Source organism: Oncorhynchus tshawytscha, linkage group LG25 (assembly GCF_018296145.1).
Source record: "Oncorhynchus tshawytscha isolate Ot180627B linkage group LG25, Otsh_v2.0, whole genome shotgun sequence".
In the NCBI taxonomy this organism is placed as follows: Eukaryota; Metazoa; Chordata; class Actinopteri; order Salmoniformes; family Salmonidae; genus Oncorhynchus; species Oncorhynchus tshawytscha.
In genome coordinates this window covers 11,887,190-11,907,448 of record NC_056453.1, presented here as the reverse complement: position 1 = coordinate 11,907,448, position 20,259 = coordinate 11,887,190, and the positions used below count along the sequence as shown (strand labels likewise).

At 45.1% G+C, this 20,259-nt stretch overlaps 1 protein-coding gene across 9 annotated transcripts; it reads left to right on the top strand.

The window, feature by feature from the left end:
* The first annotated feature begins 6,019 nt into the window (after positions 1-6,019).
* Positions 6,020-20,085, top strand: LOC112224205. 9 transcript variants are annotated; one of them, XR_002949445.1, is made up of 3 exons: positions 6,020-6,211; positions 7,570-7,618; positions 8,958-8,975. XR_002949445.1 is itself a non-coding variant. In XM_024387609.2 (3 exons), the coding sequence occupies exon 3, from the start codon at positions 12,547-12,549 to the stop codon at positions 19,342-19,344; it is 6,798 nt and encodes a 2,265-aa protein (XP_024243377.1). In that variant the 5' UTR covers positions 6,054-6,206; positions 7,567-7,618; positions 12,452-12,546; the 3' UTR covers positions 19,345-20,085. The 9 variants fall into 9 exon arrangements, 5 of the variants coding, with proteins under 5 accessions (XP_024243377.1, XP_024243378.1, XP_024243376.1 ...); XR_002949443.1 differs by having other exon boundaries at positions 6,022-6,211; positions 7,567-7,618; positions 8,958-8,986; XM_024387609.2 differs by lacking the exon at positions 8,958-8,975 and adding an exon at positions 12,452-20,085 and having other exon boundaries at positions 6,054-6,206; positions 7,567-7,618.
* Positions 20,086-20,259: the final 174 nt, after the last annotated feature.

Sequence of the window (20,259 nt, the reverse complement as noted above, 5' to 3'; positions counted from 1 at the left end):
ATGTTCAAAGTTTCTGATATTTTTTTATAACCTAACCCTGATCTGTACTTCTCCACAACCTTGTCCTTGACCTGTTTGGAGAGCTCCTTGGTCTTCATGGTTCCTCTTGCTTGGTGGTGCTCCTTGCTTAGTGGTGTGGCAGACCCAGTCAGAACAAGTGTATATGTACTGAGATCATGTGACAGATCAAGTGAATCTTAGATTGCACACAGGTAGACTTTATTTAACTAATTATGTGACTTCTGAAGGTAATTGTTTGCACCAAATCTTATTTAGCGTCTTCATAGCAAAGGGGGTGAATACATATGCACGCACCACTTTTCCATTTTTATTTATTAGAATTGTTTGAAACAAGTAGTTTTTTTCATTTCACTTCACCAATTTGGACTATTTTGTGTATGTCCATTACATGAAATCCAAATAAAAATCCATTTAAATTACAGGTTGTAATGCAACAAAATAGGAAAAACGCCAAGGAGGATGAATACTTTTGCAAGGCACTGTACCCATCTGTACAAACATCGTTCTTTACTGCTAGGCAGGACACTAGTGATACGGGCCATAAATGTCTATTTCTCCCTTAAGGTGACCTGACCTGACCTCAACCCCCCTCCATCACTACCATATGTAATCGCTTCCCTGCACTCAACATATACCAATCTTAGTTGCACACACTATATACCTTCCTCCTATAACCATTAACTTCTGGTGTAGACCATCTAAACCTTAGCACTCTATCAGTGACATGAATAGTATATTTCATATTCTCAAAACCCAACAATAGTAACCCAATAATGTAACAGCCTTACCCAGGCCCCCTCTCAACCCTCCCCTTCCCTTCTCCCTGAGACTTGGAAGTCTGGCACTGGAGAGGCCCGGGGTGTCAGGTTCATAACAAGGGCCCTTCAGGGTGCTCAAAAGAGAGCTTGGCCCTTCTCAGTGCTCAGATTATGGTTGGGTTTAATAGCTGGCAGCCATGTTCAAACTCCCCCAGCTTTGGCATGTAAAAACACAATCTACAGCTTCATTAAAAGCACTCGGACTAGCCCGTATCACCAGGCTCCTGATGATTATTTTGGAACTGCTGTGTACATTTTGTAGAGCCGCAGACATGTACAATGGCAGTGGTCGCTTTGTGCACCCAGCTGCCTAGCATGCCTTGGCACGGGCTCAGAGTACCCCCACTCCCCCTGCCAGCCAGCAACGCACACCAACCTCAACACTGGAGAGGTGTGGGAAATAAGGAGAGAAGACAACGTTAACACATGATCTAGGTCTTTGTAGGTTGTTAGCGGGTACAAGGGGGATTTTGGAAGCCATAATTAATGAACAAACAGAGAGGTGTGCCGTGCATTGAATAAACATACGCTCTAGGGCACTGGTTCTCAATCCTGGTCCTGGGGAACAACGGGTTCACATTTTTGGTTTTGCCCCAGCACTACACAGCTAATTCAAATGATCAGGTGTGCAGTGCTAGGGCAAAAACAAAAATGTGCACCCCTTTGGGTCTCCAGGACCAGGATTTGGAACCACATCTCTAGGGAGTAATTCCATAAACGAGGAATTGCTTTGTGGCCTTATTGTGGGGGTCCACATGTTGGCTGAACACCATGACCCGGGCGTTGGACATTTGCTGGAGCAATTCCACGGATTGTCTGGGAGGCAGCCTACCATGGTGGTAACCCCACAGCCCCTCAGTAACTCAGCTGCTAGCAGCGCCATCTCATCGGTCATTCCACCTTCTAGGGAGCCCTGCTTACCTCCCCCAAACGCTTCAATGGAGAGCCGAGCACCTGTCCGGCGTTTATAGCTCAGTGTGCCCTCGTCTTTGAGCTTCAGCCCTCCTCCTTTCCTTCAGATCGCTCCAAGATAGCCTACCTCATCACGCTGATGTCCGGGAGGGCTCTCACCTGGGTGACTGCTGTATGGGAACAACAGCCAGCCATATGAGTTAGTCTGGAAGGGTTCGTGGGGGAGGTGAAGAAGGTTTCTGATGCCCCGTTCTCCGGGAGAGAAGCTGTCCCGAAGCTAATCCAGCTTCGGCAGAACTCCCGCAGGGTGGCGGACTATGCGGTAGATTTCGGCACGTTGGCAGCGGAGAGTGCTTGGAACCAGGAAGCGCTGTTTGATATGTTCCTGCAAGGCATCTCGGAGAAGGTCAAGGACGAGCTTGCTGCTCGGGAGTTACCTACGGATCTTGATTCCCTCATCGCATTTCCCATCCTCATCGATTGGCAATTATGGGAACGACAGAGGGGGAGGAAATTCTATTTTGCTCGCACGTCCAGGGATTCCACCTGGCCTCCGAGTCATCCCGGAAGTCCCAGACGGTCCCGTTGCCGAGAGAACCCGAGGCTTCCCGATCTTCCCCGAGAGTCGCCGAAGACGGCCCAGTTACCTCTTCCTGAGCCTATGCAACTAGGCAGAGCTGGGTTGTCGCCAGTGGAACGGCAATACAGGATCAACAAGAAGAGTTGTATTGCGGACTCTGTATTGCTGACTCTTGGTCATTTTGTGTCCTCTTGTCCTTTAAAAAAGACCAGGCTCACCGGTAGGAGCACTCTGGTGGGCCAAATGGAAAACTTTTCTGCTTCCCTTGATTGCACCCCTTTTCACGCCATTCTGCTGTGGGGAAACCAGTCTAAATCTCTCTGGGGCCGATGAGAGCTTTTTGGACGCTACCCTGGCTTCCAAGCTGAACATCCCCACTCAGCCCCTCTCCATTCCCATGGATGGTAGAGTGCTGGACAGGCGCTCTATAGGCTGGGTCACTCATAATTCCACTCCCATCAACCTACGGGTGTCAGGGAATCACAGCGAGACTTTTCAATTTCTGCTCATCAAGTGTCCTCAGATTCCCGTGGTTTTGCGATTCTCCTGGCTCGAGCGACACAATCCCCTCATCAATTGGTCTACAGGTGCCATCAAGGGCTGGAGTCCGCTCTGCCACGCCCATTGTCTGAAGTCAGCGCATGGTTCTTCTTTGTTGAGAAAAAGGAAAGGACCGGGGACTCAATTACATTACTGTTAAGAACTGTTACCCGCTACCACTCGTTTCCTCGGCCTTCAAGCCAATCCAGGGGGCCACTATGTTTTCCAAGCTGGATCTAAGGAACGCCTACCACCTGGTGCGGATACGAGAGGGGAAGACGGCCTTCAACACGGCCAGCGGCCACTACGAGTATCTGGTCATGCCTTTAGGCCTCACCAACGCCCCTGCTGTGTTCCTGGGTCTGGTAAATGATGTTCTCCGTGACATGTTGAACTGGTTCTTATTCGTCTACATTGATGACATCCTTGTCTTCTCCCTGAGAACACGTGCTCCACATCCGGCAGGTTCTTCAACTCCTTCTGGAGAATCAGCTGTTTGTGAAGGTGGATAAGTGCGAGTTCCATCACTCTACCATCACCTTTCAGGGTTACATCATCTCTGCTGGGAGTGTCCAGATGGATCCTGGGAAGGTGAGAGTGGTGGTGGATTGGTCTCAACCTACGTACAGCTGGAACGTTTCCTGGGGTTTACCAACTTTTATCGGCACTTTATCCAGGGTTACAGCACCCTCGCTTCCCCCCTGTCTGCACTCACCTCTACCAAGGTTCCGTTCACGAGGATCTATGCCCGCTGTATGGGTTATTCGAGGACCTCAAACACCGCTTCACCACTGCTCCCATCTTGGTTCCCTCTGACCCTTCCCGTCAGTTCGACGTGGAGGCCGAATGCTTCGGATCTTGGAGTGGGGGCTGTCCTGTCCCAACATTCTGCCCTGGACCTTAAGCTGCATCCCTGCGCCTTCTTCTCCCACCGCCTCAACGCCACGGAGAGGAACTACGATGTGGAAAATCAAGAGCTTCTCGCGGTGAAGATGCCGTTGGAGGAATGGAGGCACTGGCTGGAAGGGGTGGAACAAAAACCTGGAGTTTCTCCACACCACCATGCGCCTCAACTCCAGGCAAGCGAGATGGGCCCTGCTGTTTTTCCTGTTGAACTTTTCCCACTTTCACCGGCCGGGGTCCAAGAACGTCAAGCTGGATGCCCTGTCTCGCCTCTATAGCCACACAGTTACTACCCCGAAGCCCGAGACCATCCTTCCCACCTCGTGTATGGTGACGGCACTCAGCTGGGGTATAGGGAAACAGGTCCAGAATGTGCGGCGGTCCCAGTCGAACCTTGGGGGGGGGCGCCCACTTCATTCCTCTCCTCAAACTACCCTCGGCCAAGGAGATGGCCCAGCTCATGGTGCAGCACGTCTTCCGGATCTATGGACTGCCCGTGGACATGGACTCTGACCGGGTTCCTCAGTTCTCGTCCCGGTTCTGGAAGGCGTACTGCACGCTTATTGGGTCGTAGGCCAGCCTGTCCTTTGGGTTCCACCACCAGTCCAATGGCCAGTCGGAGCGAGCCAACCAGGACCTCGAGACTACTCTGCGCTGCCTGATCTCCGCCAACCCCACACCTGGAGCCAGCAGCTTGGGTGGGTGGAATACACTCGCAACACACTTCCCTGCTCTGCCACTGGCCTATCGCGATTTGAGTGTTCCCTGGGTTATCAACCCCCAGTCTTCCCTGAGCAGGAAAAAGAGGTCTGCATTCCTTCTGCCCAGATGTTTGTCCCCTACTGTCGTCGTGCCTGGAGGAGAGCCCGGTCGGCCCTCCTCAAGACCCCCTCCAGGTATTGACGACAAGCGGATCGCCATCGGACCCCGGTTCCTCGGTATCGTCTCAGCAGAAGGTACCGCTATCCACCCGTGATCTGCCCCTCCGTGTGGAATCCCACAAACTCTCCCCATCGTTTCTCGGCCCGTTTCCCATCTCTAAAATTATTAGCCCCTCTGCTGTTCGTCTTCTGTAGCCCCGTACCCTTTGTATACACCCCACCTTTCATGTGTCCAGAGTTAAACCCACAGCCCTTTGTCTCCTGTTTTTGTCTCCGCCTCCTCCAGGTGTCGCCCATCTTCCCCATTATCCCCTGTGTATTTATACCTGTGTTCTCTGTTTGTCTGTTGCCAGTTCATTTTGTTTTGTCAACCCTACCAGAGTTTTTCGATTGTTCCTGTTTTCTAGTTTTTACCTTTTCTGCCTGGCCTGACCCTGAGCCTGCCTTCCGTCCTGTACCTTTGCCCCACTTATCTGGATTACTGACCCCTGCCCTTGACCTGTCTTTTGCCTGCCCATGTTGGATTAATAAACTGTTGTTAATTTCGACATTATCTGCATCTGGGTGTTACCTTGAAACGTGATATGGATAGTGCAGTTTGAATTTCAAACTGAGGTTTATTTTATTTATTTTGTTTGCCCTATTCAAACATATCTATTTTGATATAAAGTGTCTCTAGAAAGGTAAGACAAATGTGTTTATATCGCCATACTTTCACTGGCCAGATCCAACTTGCTTTATACAGTAATGGTGGCCTGATTCCCAACTTGTCATACACTCTTAGAAGCAAGGGTTCCAAAAGGGTTCTTCGGCTGTTCCCATAGGAGAACACTTTTTGGTTCCAGGCAGAACTCTTTGGGTTCCATGTAGGGTTCTACAAGGGTTCTCCCATGGGGACAGCCAAAGAACCATTTTAGGTTCTAGATACACTCTTACAACAAAAGGTGCTATGTATTTCAACTCAGAGGTGTTGGTTCTGAATGTTTGGGCTGTGTAATGATTCAGAACACTGTATATGAACCAGGGAGCCATGGGCCAACTGTATGAGTGCCGACTTGATGTATCCGAGAGGAACAGGCTAACAGGCTAGCTAACCCCAGGTGTGCTAGCAGCATCAGCGGACAGGAATGAGGGTCATTCCACCAGCCCTGCACCTCAACCACATACTGCGACCAGCCAAACAGAAAAGCCAGAATTTACTGGGCTGCCATGACAATCTGTCAGTTAGTCATGTGCCTGCCTATATGGTCCCCAATGGCTGTGACTAATAGCCACTCACGCAGCCAGCCAGCCAGCCCCAGCACAGGCCCATGTGTGGATGTCCATCAGATAGGCTATGGGCCCTGCCTCCCTGCATGATTCCCTGCCTGACTAACTGCCACACTCCAGGGGAAAGCAGCCCGCCACTCCAATTTCCTATTATAGCGTTGGCTGGCTGAAGGGAGAAGGGCGACGGGAGGAACTGACACAAGAGACCGTTTGGATCTGGGTTGGAAGCTGGGTTGCTAGGTGGAGAGACCCCCCTGCTGACACTATGTGACCTTATTCTGGGTGAGGTGAGTGGCTGGCTACAGATAGTAATTGGGAAATGCACTCGGATTGCACTCTACTTTTAAATCCTTCCATGAGTGCTGATGGCGAAGTAAAATAATCTCTCCAAAACAATGTAAGGACTTCCAGTATATTCTTTCAAACCATCTAGGTTAAACTAAAATGCACATTTTATCGTCTAACATTTAGATAAGTCTGTGTAAATAACTTGCAAATAGAAATGTCAAAGTCAAACATGTCTCCAATTTTCCTTTACATACTGCTTTTTGAAAGATACAATACTTCCCTGTCTCGATACTTCTGCAACAACCCTTTACTCTGTATCTGTCAAGTCAGCAAAGGCATTGAAGCCTCTTTTTCCAGACCCTATAATCACACTGGACCTTGCTTGCTGCCAGTAACAGGTGTTGGCCTGACATTTGACTGATTAGTTGAGATATGGAAGGTGTGACATAACGAGAGACAGGCCATTACTGTATGAAATACAATGTGACAAAACTAGACCTGCTTAAATAGAGCACATTGGTACAGTAAGGAGCGAATTCAACGAAAGTGTATATGGTAAATAGTACCTCGAAAAATGTCTCAATGACAGAAACAAAACGCAATAATCTTCATTGGAGTATTATAATCTAAATCTGTCTGCAGGATTTCAGCATATACAGCAGCTTCAGTGACAAAGGCAGACCACACAGCTGATCCCAGACAGTAAACAAATCATGAACAGTGTGTGTTGGAAAACCAGTACTAACCCATCATTGTAATCAGATGCCATTTGCCTCTCATTCTACGCTTTAATGAGTGTGACACTTGTGTTGGTGATGCAATTAGCTATTTTTGATACCTTGTTTGCATGGAGAGACCATGGGAGAGACAAGTGAGTCACAGGCCAAAAGATAGCCAGGCAGTAAGCCACAACCCCATGAGTTCACCAGGAGCTATAGACTGTCTCCACCACTCACCCCCTCACATGAATAGCCACTGTTAGTATTTGAAGATGTTTAAAGGCAAAGCTAGCAGGCTGCTATGGGCCCATGCTCCTAGATACTAAAATTAGCCAATGAGCGTTTCCATTTCATGGGCCTGCTGCCACTCGACACCAACATGGTTACTCCAATATGTGGGGTAGCTAGCTGCTTCCTGTGTTACTGGTCAGTTTGGCCACACCGGTTTCTGCGTCTATTTCGGTACAGACACATTTCTGTGCTCAAATTTGAGTGTCCTTTGCCCCACTGCATTTACCACATGTATCTCAGGGCTTGAGTAAGTTCAAGGACTTCTCTTTGGCTATTTCTTTATTACAACAAAACTTTTTTCCTGCTTGTGAAGTTATTGTTACTCATGCCTATGTTTTTTTTAGCAGGGACGTGGATTCATCTCTCTACCCCAAACATGGAATACACAATCAAAAGGTAAACCAGCATTTTATCTTCACATGTGGTAATAACTGTAAAATGCATGGACATGTGAGGGGATATTTGGATCACACCGTCAGGATCCTTTTTTTAATGTTTGGGGTGAAGAGCTCACAATGTGGACCTTCTACAGATATAGCTAAACATCACATATGTCACAGGTACATGACAAACATAATGTCATCCTTTGCTGTCAATATTCAATACTTTTTATTTTTATGATATCATATACATATTTCAGTAAAAAGTTTGGACACACCTACTCATTCAAGGGTTTTTCTTTATTTTTTATATTTTCTATATTGTAGAACAATAGTGACGATGTCACAACTATGAAATAACACATATGGAATCATGTAGTAACCAACAAATGTTAAACAAATCAAAATATATTTTAGATTTTAGATTCTTCAAAAGAAGGCACCGTTTGCCTTGATAACAGCTTTGTACACTCTTGGCATTCTCTCAACCAGCTTCACCTGGAATGCATTTCCAGCAGTCTTGAAGGAGTTCCCAAATATGCTGAGCACGTTGGCTGATTTCCCTTCACTCTGCGGTCCAACCCATCCCAAACCATCTCAATTGGGTTGAGGTTGGGTGATTGTGGAGGCTAGGTCATCTGATGCAGCACTCAATCACTCTCCTTCTTGGTCAAATAGCCCTTTCACAGCCTGGAGGTGTGTTGAGTCATTGTCCTGTTGAAAAGCAAATCATAGTCCCACTAAGCCCAAATCAGATGGGATGCCATTTCGCTGCAGAATGCTGTGGTAGCCATGCTGGTTAAGTGTCCATAAGTCCTTATGTGTTATTTCATAGTTGTGATGTCTTCACTATTATTCTACAATGTATAAAATAGTAAAAATAAAGAAAAACCCTGTAATGAGTAGGTGTGTCCAAACTTTCAACTGGTATTGTGTGTGTATATATATATATATATACATACAGTAAATACACCACCTTTCAAAAGTTTGGGGTCACTTAGAAATGTCCTTGTTAATGAAAGAAAATCAAAAAATGTTGTCAATTAAAATAACATAAAATTGATCAGAAATACAGTGTAGACATTGTTAATGTTGTAAATGACTATTGTAGCTGGAAACGGCAGCTTTTTTATGGAATGGACTTGGACTTATGGACTTGTGAGATGTCTGTTTCTCAAACTAGACACTCTAATGTACTTTTCCTCTTGCTCAGTTGTGCACCGGGGCCTCCCACTACTTGTTCTATTCTGGTTAGAGACAGTTTGCCCTGTTCTGTGAAGGGAGTAGTACACAGCGTTGTACGAGATATTCAGTTTCTTGGCAATTTCTCACATGGAATATCCTTAATTTTTCAGAACAAGAAGAAACTGACGAGTTTCAGAAGAAAGGTCTTTGTTTCTGGCCATTTTGAGCCTGTAATTGAACCCACAAATGCTGACACTCCAGATACTCAACAAGTCTAAAGAAGGCCAGTTTTATGACATCTTTAATCAGCACAACAGTTTTCAGCTATGCTAACATAATTGCAAAAGGGTTTTCTAATGACCAATTAGCCTTTTAAAATGATAAACTTGGTTTCGCTAACACAACGTGCCATTGGAACACAGGAGTGATGGTTTCTGATAATGGGCCTCTATACATCTATGTAGATATTGCATTAAAAATCTGCTGTTTCCAGCAACAATAGTCATTTGCAACATTAACAATGTCTACACTGTATTTCTGATAAATGTTTAACAGACAAAAAAACTGTGTGTGTATATATTTTTATATTTGGATCACATAGTCAGTGATCCAAATAGATATATCAATTTAATAAACCAACTAAAGTTTTTTTAAATGAAAGTCCAGACATTTTATGAGAGCTATGAGGCGGAACTTTTAAGACAATGTTTGTTATGTTGCTGGCAGTAATGTTACATTTACTGCTTATTACTGTACACATAATGCATATTCCTGTACATTGACTGTATATTACTGAATATTTACCTTGGGGTGTGATAGATAGCCTCTGTGCTGTAGTTCCTTCTCTGCTATTAATAAACCAACCAGATGCTGGGAAATCACCGTCTCTCTAACTGGTTTCAAATTATAAGCACTGGAAAATAGCTTCCTGCCAGCCAAATTCTTCTGAAAAGTGGATGCATTCTTTCACCTTAACTCATGAATAGTGGTCACAATGACTTAATACAGTATATTGTTTTATATTGAGGGCAAAGGACTGAAAATGCATGTGTGTCACCTTCATTAAGTTGTAATTACCGTCCGCAGCGAGAGGCCTATAAATGGCTGGATAACCGTTATTGATCTTGGCATGATCTTTGAACTTGGACATGAATCTGAATCATGTCTCTTCTGTGCTTTTGAATCAAGTTTTACTCAGGGTGTTTTATTGAATACAACTCTAAGGCTTCTTCTATACATTCAGTACCCTCACTCTGTTTTGTGTGTATATTTATCTCAATCAGCTGTCGCTAGTTTTAAGGAGTGTCCCAGTTTTTTGGGGTATTTTAGTTTTTTAATTATATTATATATTTTTTCTCCCTTTTCTCCCCAATTTCGTGGTATCCAATTGGTAGTTAGTCTTTTCCAATCACTGCGACTCCCGTACGGACTCGGGAGAGGCAAAGGTCGAGAGCCGCGAGTTCTCCTAAACACGACCCAGCCAAGCCGCACTGATTCTTGATTCCTGCTTAACCTGGAAGCCAGCCGCACCAATGTGTCGGAGGAAACACCGTACACCTGGCGACCGTGTCAGCGTGCATGCGCCCGGCCCGCCACCAAAGTCTTTATAGCGCTATGGGACAAGGACATCCCGGCCGGCCAAACCCTCCCCTAACCCGGATGACACTGGGCCAATTGTGCGCCACCCCATGGGTCTCCCGGTCGTGGCCGACTTCGACAGAGCCTGGAGTAGAACCAGGACCTCTAGTGGCACCAGGTTCTCTTTAGACCAGTGTGCCACTCAGGAGGCCCCCCCCAGTTTTGTATTAACAGTGAAGTTGACCAATATGCCAATTGTTAAGCTCCCAGGTCAGAATATCGAAATGAGTTAATGAGCTATTCTAGGCACTCACCCAGATAGCTAAACTAAGCTAAGCAGCTGCTGCAAAGTGTACTGTGAATGATGTCTTGATTTTAGGGCATTGTCGGTGCCTGATGTAGACATAGTCTCCATTTAAAATGTTTAAAGACCATTGTGGTGTGTGATTTCCTTATATATGCTTGACCATCAATCACAATATGAAAATATATAATAAGTAAAGTACTGTATGTTCATTGTAAAGGTCACCACATGTAACGTACTAATGCGAAAGCAACATGATACCCACATGGTTGTATACAAAACAATGCTGATTTATAGAAATGGTGCAAACAACAACAGTGACTACAAATTGATGGCCTTCTCCGATAATAACACGTATATATACACACATATATATATATATAAAGACTAGCATGTAGATGTAATGACCGTCTGCAGAGAGAGGCCTATAAATTGCTGGATAACTCTTATTGATCTTGGCATGATATTTGAACTTGGACATGAATCTGAATCATGTCTCTTCTGTGCTTTTGAATCAAGTTTTACTCAGGGTGTTTTATTGAATACTGTCAGGACCCGGTAACGAACCCGGGTCTCCGGAGTGAGAAACAGTCACTTAACCAACTGAACCACGAATAGTCAGCAGAACCCAGAAGATGAGGCAGACACAGCAGTACTTGATTGGAGTATTTAATAAAGTAAAAAAGGAAAGTCCTTCAGGCAAACATATAACTCCACAACGTCAAAAGTAATTCCACGAGAACAAAGGTAATCCTCCAAGACAAAAAGGTAAATCCACAGGGTGGTAGGTATAGCATGAAAAAACCTCAAAGGATACTCAAAAATGTATGAACAAGAACAAAAACAGAATTCCACAAGAGAGTCCAACGGGAGCCACAAAAGTTCACAGCATACTAGGGCTGGGTGCTAACATACAAACACAGAGCAAAGAACTGAGGAAAACTAAGGGTTTAAATACAATCAGGGGAAACAAGGCACAGGTGCAAATAATAACAGGGAACAAGGGAGAACAAAAAGGGTCAAAAAGCACAATGGGGGCATCTAGTGACCAAAGACTGGAACAACCCTGGCCAAATCCTGACAGAATACAACTCTAAGGCTTCTTCTATACATTCAGTACCCTCACTCTGTTTGTGTGTATATTTATCTCAATCAGCTGTAGCTAGTTTTAGGAGTGTCCCAGTTTTTTGGGGTATTTTAGTTTTTGAATGATATTATATATTTTTTTATTCCTTTTCTCCCCAATTTCGTGGTATCCAATTGGTAGTTACAGTCTTGACCCGTCGCTGCAACTCCCGTACGGACTCGGGAGAGGCGAAGGTAGTCAGATACAGGGCAGTACAGGTCAGAATGGGCATTAGCTCCTATAAAATCCCAGTATTTATTCTCATGCTGTTCATAGCCATTGTCATGCCTGATGTTTAGTAAAGGGCCTAAAAACATATTCCTTTCCTTAAAATAGCCTGAGGTATGGTGTGTGTTTGGGGTGTACATAGCTACGAGATAGTTGAGTTCACACATGTCATATACACAAAGGTCAGAGCGAAATATGTGGTATGCCAAACCATTTAATTGTGCTATCAAAAAATGGACACAGTCTTTTTTTTATACCGTTAGGAGGAATTGCATAAAATAAATACCACAATGTCTAGCTGGTAATCTATTCAAATGATTAGGCTGATGAAATGTAAACTCTTCTCTATACAATCTGCGTAAAGCAATGACGTTATGAAGGTGCAGGGCTTCTTCCTCTTTGAGTGTGACACTGTATCTCTTTCGCAGGCAGATGGCGAGCTGACCAAACTGGGGACCATATAGACTCCACCATCTACAACCTACTGCAGAGGTGTGATTGGTGTCAACCATCAGCCTTCACCATGACCTGCGTGGAGAAGCGTCAACACGTGAGCCACCGGAGCACCATGCTCCACCACCGCTTCCCCAATGGCTTCACTGAGATCTTCATGGACGAGACGGACCGAGAGGTCAGCACTCTCACCGACCGCGCCTTCCGGAGCCTGTGCATCGGAGACGAGGCCGCCTACAACGATGAGTTCTCATACGGATACCCTTTCAGCTGTCACAAGCCCCTAGTGGAGGAGCCCCTGAAAAGGACTAAAGACACTGGTAAAAAGCACCAAATCAATGGTACCATTGGCACTCAACCCTGGAAGCAGCAGAAGAGCATGTCCAGTTTGACTCTCCTCAAGGCATTCAGTGCTACAGAGGAGAAATGTGAGGGCATACTGATTAAAAACTGGGATTTTAAGGACACTAACGGAGACTCTTGGGATAAGTCGGCCCTCCTCAGCATCGAAAGGGAACTATCGGAATTCTCCTCAGACTATAACAACCTCATAGCCAAGAAATCAGGCAAGGATGCAAAGTTCTCTAAGACAAAAAACTGCATATCCAACTTCAAGCTGCGGAAACTGCACATCAAAAACTGTTTCCTCCACAGCGAGTTCAGCCCATTCCAATCGTGGAGGGATTTTAACCACTCTCCGTTCGACCAGGAAGACATCACCTCCATTCCCCATGTGGTGGACAACCTCCCTAAGTGGTATGACTCCCCTTTATACAAAGAGCTGACTGAGGCACATAGAATAGAGACTTTGCGTGCAGAGGAGATGGAGCAGCAGTGCCAGAAACCAGTTGAACCCCCTCCTCCTCCTCGTCCTCCACCCAAGGTTCTACCAAAACCCTCTGCCCCTGAGAAGAGGTGTGCATCAGACACCTCTTCCCAGGGTGAAACCAGCACCCCCTGGAGAAGAAACAGAGTGAGAGTCAAGAGTGCTGTGCCTGTCAACCAACCAGGACTACTTTGCACTCCCACTGAAACCCCCAAACTGGTGGAGGAGAGTAACATACCTTATAAAAAGAAAGTAAAGTCGATAAAGGTGAAAGAAGTGGAGGAGCCGTGCTCTTTGACCTCTACTCCATTCAGCATTTCTCAGCTGATGACACCCATAATACCATCCAGACAGGCCACAGACACCTCAGAGATCCTGTCAGTGGTGCTCTCTCCCTCTCTCCTTGAGCTCACCCGCCTAGACTTAGAGCATGTGTCGCCAGTCAAATCAAGGTCGACCCCAGAGGTCATCAAACGAGAGAGCTACAAATCCATCGCGTCCAGTTTGTTGTTCAACCTCAAGGATAACAGGAAGAGGGTCAAGAGCAGGTACAGCCCGCCAAAGTTCAAAACCGAACAGGCGGATCGGCGTAATCTGTCTCCAAAACTGCTGGAACAGAGACTACTCAAATATGCACAAGCTCCTTCTGACGTTACAGCTTCTGGCTTCAGTACACCTGCCATTCTAGCCTCTGGCTTCAGTACACCTGCCATTCTATTAGATGGACTGCCTATCTGTAGCCCTGATGTTTCGGAATCTAGCAATGCTGGTCTTAGGAAATATCTAGATTCTGATATATCAGACGATTACTTGATATCCAACTTATTGCAAACCAAAAGAGAGGCTGCGGCTAGCAGGAGGCCCGGGTCTCCCTTTTCACACCCAAAGGTGAACAAGAGCCCTCGGACTAAGAAACAAATGTACCCAACTCTGAACTTGTACAATAGTCTTGTAGAGCCAGAGACGAAACACTTCTCACCGTCAATGAATAAGGATACTTTGTCCATTACCACACCAAACAAAGGGCTTTCTCCGAATATGTCGGACAACACAAAAGACCATCCTACTACACAAAAGGATAGGATTTCTCTGAATATATCAGAAAACCCAGTGAAAGAGATGTCGGCGCTAAAGGAGAAAGGTGTCGGTGACCAGCCTGTACATACAAGAACGAATAGGGAAGCATTACCTACAGCACAAAACAAAGTGTTATCCTCAAATAGAACAGACAATGCGAAACAGCCAACAAAAGACACAGTGGAATTCAAGGAAAAACATAATGATGAACAGACTGCAAGTACAAGAGAAGCCATCACAGCAACTAGGGACACATTGATAACAGCTCAAAATGAAATGCTGCCCTCAAATGGAACGTACAACACCAACAGGTCAACAAAGGACATGATAGAGTTAAATGTCAAAGACAGTGTTGAAGAGGTTATGAGAGCCGGTATGGAAGCAATATTTACCACCCGAAACAAACTATTCTCTCCCAATAGAGCAGAAGCTGTTGAAGCGTTAACCAATAAGACCAACATTGTCAAAACAGAGGACCCTCAAGTGAAAGATGAAAAGGGAATTGTAGTAGAGGATAGACATTTGTTTTATTCATTTTCAGTGCCAAGGCCAAGCTACAGACAGATAGAGCCACAGGCAACAGGTGACATTTATCCAATGGAAAACATCCTCGCCAACGGATTAATAGAAAGTTCAGAAAAAGAGAAAGAACGTATGGTGGTAGAAAAAGAGAAGGAGCCTGTTAAAGAGCAAGGCAGGTTTAAGCATATATTTTCAGCAAGACAGAACAACTATATTAAAAGCCAAAGATATGCACTGATGGAGAATGGTGAGGAAGAGCAGGAGGAGGAAGATTTAGAACCTAAAATGGAGGTGAATAACAAGAAAGACATTGATAAGGAAGTACAGGATGCAGAGAGGTCAGTGCACAAAGAAATGAAAGATAGTGAAAATATAATAAGCGACTTACATGCACTTAAAGAGCTGGAGAAGGCCAGATTGGGTGGACGCCATAGCAAGGACGGTGAGAATTTGAAGCCCAAGCCAATGATAGATGGGGAGGCAAAAGCGAAAAACGATTTAATTTCAAGGGAGCTTAGGAACATTAAAAGGGGTATTCTCTCTATGCGAGGAAACACGTTCGCTAAAAAAGAGGCATTTGCGAATAAAGAGAAGGAGCAAGCTAGGCGTGATGTATTCTCAAAGATAGACAACAACGTGGTTGTAAACAAATCTTTGATCAATGACAATTACGACAAGGCTAAAATGGCACTCGAGGAAATCATATCGGATAGAGCAGAGAAACGTAAAAATCAAGTATTTAGTAATAAAGAATGTGAAAACAATAGAGTCCCTGATGAGAACCCTGATGATAGTTATAATGTTAGAGTCCAAAAGAGTAGACCAGCTAGACAGGATTATATCAGGAAAGCAACAGAGGGGAAACAAAACGAGGTCAGAGGGAGGCTAGGGGATCTGAAGGATCATCATCAGATACAAGGAATTCTTTCCCAGACCGAGACAAAACTTGGCGAAAATCACAGATTCGGTGCCACAATCTACACTGAACAAAATAAACTGGCAACAAGATATATCAGGGAGGAGCAAGTGCAAGGAAACACAATCAATAATGTCAGTGACAAACAAAAACACAATATTAGATCCAGCAAATACCCAGCAGAGGAGAGTGATAGAACCGTAGCTAAACAGCTATCAGTTGAAACAAGAGACGACACCTCTAGAAACAATGAGGTTGTCACAGAGGAGAGTCAACCGGACGCACCAGTTATCAAACCAAAGGTACCACCGAGGAGCAAGAAAGGGAGCATTAAAAAAGAGGACAGCTCAGAGAAGGAGAAAGAATGTGCAAATGTAATGGACATAATTGAGGAGGGCACAAAGAACAAGGACTTTTCAATTAGGGAGTGTAAGAATGATAACATTCTACGAAAAGAGAACACACACGCAAGGGGCAAGGTCTCAAGTAAGGAGGCCCTCGATGCAAAGATAAAAGCTGATCAACAAACAGATGCACTTGAAACGGAGAAGACAGCTGAGCAAGAGAAGCGTTTTGTACAAAATAAACACCACGTTGGTCTGCCAGGAGAGTACTCAAAATATCCACATGAGGCAAATACCTGTTTTTCCCCCAGTGAGGAGAAGGAAAAAGAAATGAAGGCTCTATTAAATGAAAGGCAAACTAACACACTTCCTCGGAAGAAACTCAAAGCAGAGAAAATACAACACAATAGTCAACAACAGGAACAACTGTGTGTGAGAAGGAAGGCCCCTTTAAAACCAGACAAGGATCATTCAAAACCTTCAAATCAAGTAAACACCAGTACTGAGGATGAATCAATTATGAAAAAAGATAGCATGAAAAAGATTCAAGCAACTGAAGAGTCTGACAAATCAGTTAGGGTTTGTGAAGATATTGTACATGTTGATGAAGTACTTGACCAAGACATTAGAGAAACATTAGTGTCCCCGTTGTCAAATGGCAGTAGTATAAATCCAAGTCAACAGAATCAAACCAGTATGTCCCCGAAGTCATCATATTTCTTTGTCGAAAATACATTGCAAAGAAACCTTGAAACTGACTCAAACATCTATCATTCTTTGGAGAATTTGATTGCAAAATTTGAGGAGGTTGAGGAAGGAGTAAAGGATGGTCCAGAACGTGTGAGAGGGGATTTGGAGAGGAGGACAGAAGTGGAGTATTACTCTGTAAGTGATCATGAAAATGGGGACGTTGAAGACAAGCCAGTAGTCCGTCCCAGGCGAGACAGAGAAACAACCCTGAAGGAGGAAAATGGGCCGAGAGCCAGAGAGATGGACAAAAGAGGATGGTTCCAGAGCCCGATGGACAACACAAACAATCAAATGCCAACATCTCAGTCCAACGTCTCTTCGCCCGTTCTGGGGAAACCGGCTCTATTCAAAGTGAAAGACAACATATTAAATGATCATGTCTCGCCTGTAACCCAGACAGTGAAACCGGTTCTGGACAAGACAAACCATGACCCATCGCAGCGTGCACCCTGGTCACCCAGGGAGAGCTTGTGTGGCTCTGAGAAAAGCGAGGAAGAGCATCTTGATCATCCAAAAACATCCATTGAAATGCAGTCACCCGATAATGCCGTCACCACACCAGACAAACACCTCAAACCCAAAGAGACGGCATCTCCCCACTCTCCACACTCACCGCTGTCTCCTTCAAAACAAACCCCCGAGCACAATCGGAAAGGCCAACGTGCGCCGTGGTCACCCAGGGAGAGCTTAAGTGGCTCTGAGAGGGGCGAGGAAGACCATCTTGAAATCCCTGAACCCCATGCTGCTACCATCACAACAGACAAACACCTCAACCCAAGAGAGACTGCATCTCACCACTCACCACTCACCCCACTGTCTCCCTCAAAACTGACCCCTGAAAACAGCCAAAGAGGCCAACAATACGGGTCTTTCCTCACAGTCACACAGGAATATAACAAACATTCAAGGCTAAGCCCATCATCAGAAGAAAGGACAAGCACAATGGATACAGCTGATGACACCCCAGACGTTTACAAGGTGCCCAGCGAGAGGTCTGGTTCTGTCTGCCGCGCCAACGACACCCAAGGCCCAGGCAGACCCCCCGTGGTGCCTCCCAAGTCCGAGAAGGCCCTCTTCAAAGCCATGAAGCTGACCACCAGGAGGATCCAAAAGGAAGAGAAGGAAAGTCAACCGCAAAAGAGCAGTACTAAGAGCTGTAGTAGTAGAAGTGACAAAAACAAGAGGGATAAATCATCGGAGCAGAAAAGTAGTAGTAGTGATAGTAGTGAGAAGCATCGTACTAGAGGGAAGCAACATCACGAGAGGACAGAACACAGCAGCCGTAGCAGTGAGAAGCACAGCCGTGGTGAATCAGAGCATCAAGGCCGTAGTCGTGAAAAGCACAGGCACAATGAATCAGAGAGCCAGGCCCGTAACAGTGAGAAGCACCACGATGGTGTACCCGAACATCAGAGCCATAGCAGTGAGAAGTCCAGGCAAGAAAGAACAGAGCCCAGCAGTCGTGGTAGTGAGGAACACAGGCATGGGGAATCGACGCGTCAAGAATGCAGCAGTGACAATCAGAGACATGGAGGATCCGAGCGTCAAAGCCGTAACCGTGACAAACAATGTTGTGTCGAATCAGAGTGCCATAGGAGTGAGAAACACAGCCGCGACAAGCCAGAACAGAGATTCCGTAGCAGTGACAGAGCTGTCAGTGAGCATAAAAGTCCAAACGGTGAGAGATCCGTGACTGGGAGACAACAGCGCCTTAGAGCTCAGAGCATAGACAGACACATTGGTAATAAAGCAGAAGAGAGAATTCGTAGCAGTGAGACATCTCCTAGGGAAAGACCGGAGCCGAGGAGTCAGCGTATTGAGAAGTCCATTAGGGATGAGCTGTCTCAGAGGGGCCGAGCCCGCGAGAGATCCAACAGAGAGAAACTAGAACACAGAAACCACAGTGTTGATTCCTATGCCAGTGACGTTATAGACTTGACATCACCTCACCCTAGTCTATCCCGCCAGTCAAGTTACACCGGCCAGTTCTCCCGTCAATCCAGCATCGAGCACCGTTATGCCTCCTTCCCAATGACCCAACGGAAGTTATTGCAGGACCCAGACTCTGGGCAGTACTTCGTAGTCGACATGCCTGTCCAGGTCAAGACGAAGACCTTCTTTGATCCAGAAACTGGGAATTACGTGCAGCTACCTATTCAACCTCCAGAAGGCCCCACAATGGAGGTGATGAACGCACCAATGGTGCTCTACCAAGGTTCCTTTGTCCCGGTGCCTGTCTCATCCATCCCATCACAGAAGTCCACTGTCCACCCCTCACAGCTGGACCAGGAAGACTTTGAACGGATGTGGGAAAGGCAGCGATATAAACACAACGGCGAAGGCCACCACTACCTAGAGCCAGTGTATGGCTCACAAGACCACATGCTAGGGGAGTTCTTAGGCACTGAGGACCCTTATGACTGTATGAACTGATAGGGCTTTTATCAACTTCGCGAGAAAAGTTTCACAGTATTGAAGTGGAGTGTTAATTTGCATTTGTGGTTAATACGAGCTACTGTAGAGTTAATATATAAATGGCATTTGGGAGTGTCTGACCACAGGGATTTATGTATGATTAAGATATGATTCATAAATGTTTTTTGAAGGAAAATGACAGCATAAAGAAAAAAACATGGAAGTTCTATGTACATAAGTATTTTCACACGTAGACAGGAAGTTTGGTTGTAAATCTTGAGAGGATTTCTATGAATATAATTGAAGTGGTGTTTCACCTCTTTTCATGAATTGTCGTAATGTTTTATTGATGTCAAGCTGTTTGCCCTCACAAATAACACAATTTTGAAAGATTTTTTTCATTTTTATTTAAACCAAAAGGACACATTATGTTTTGATCTACGTTTCAGTAGTCAATACCAATATGAATTTCGTTATTTTCACTCTAATACACAGTATGCACTGTGTTTTGCATGCACGAGTTGAAATATTTCATGCAACTGAATATTGAAAGTCGCATATTCTGTTTCATACTTATATCATAAAATGTATGGTATTTACATTTATTGTAAGTGGCAATAATTGATCATTGTAACATGATTGGAAACACTCGGAGATACTTGGAAATATGTTTGGCAGTATTTTGGATTTAATGACTAGATAAAGCAGGGCTGCATTTTGTTTTTGTAAATCATTCCAATAAAAAAAAACTTTGAAGAACTAGGGTTATCCTTTGTTGTAATTTCATAATCTTGATGTTGTAAAAATATATAGTTTACATTTCAAAAAGTGATTTTTATCCATTTTAAAATCGCTTACCTTTTCATATGTAGCAAGACTTGATGATCAGGCCTACACTGCACTTATTACACCGCATTGTAATGCTTTTCCATT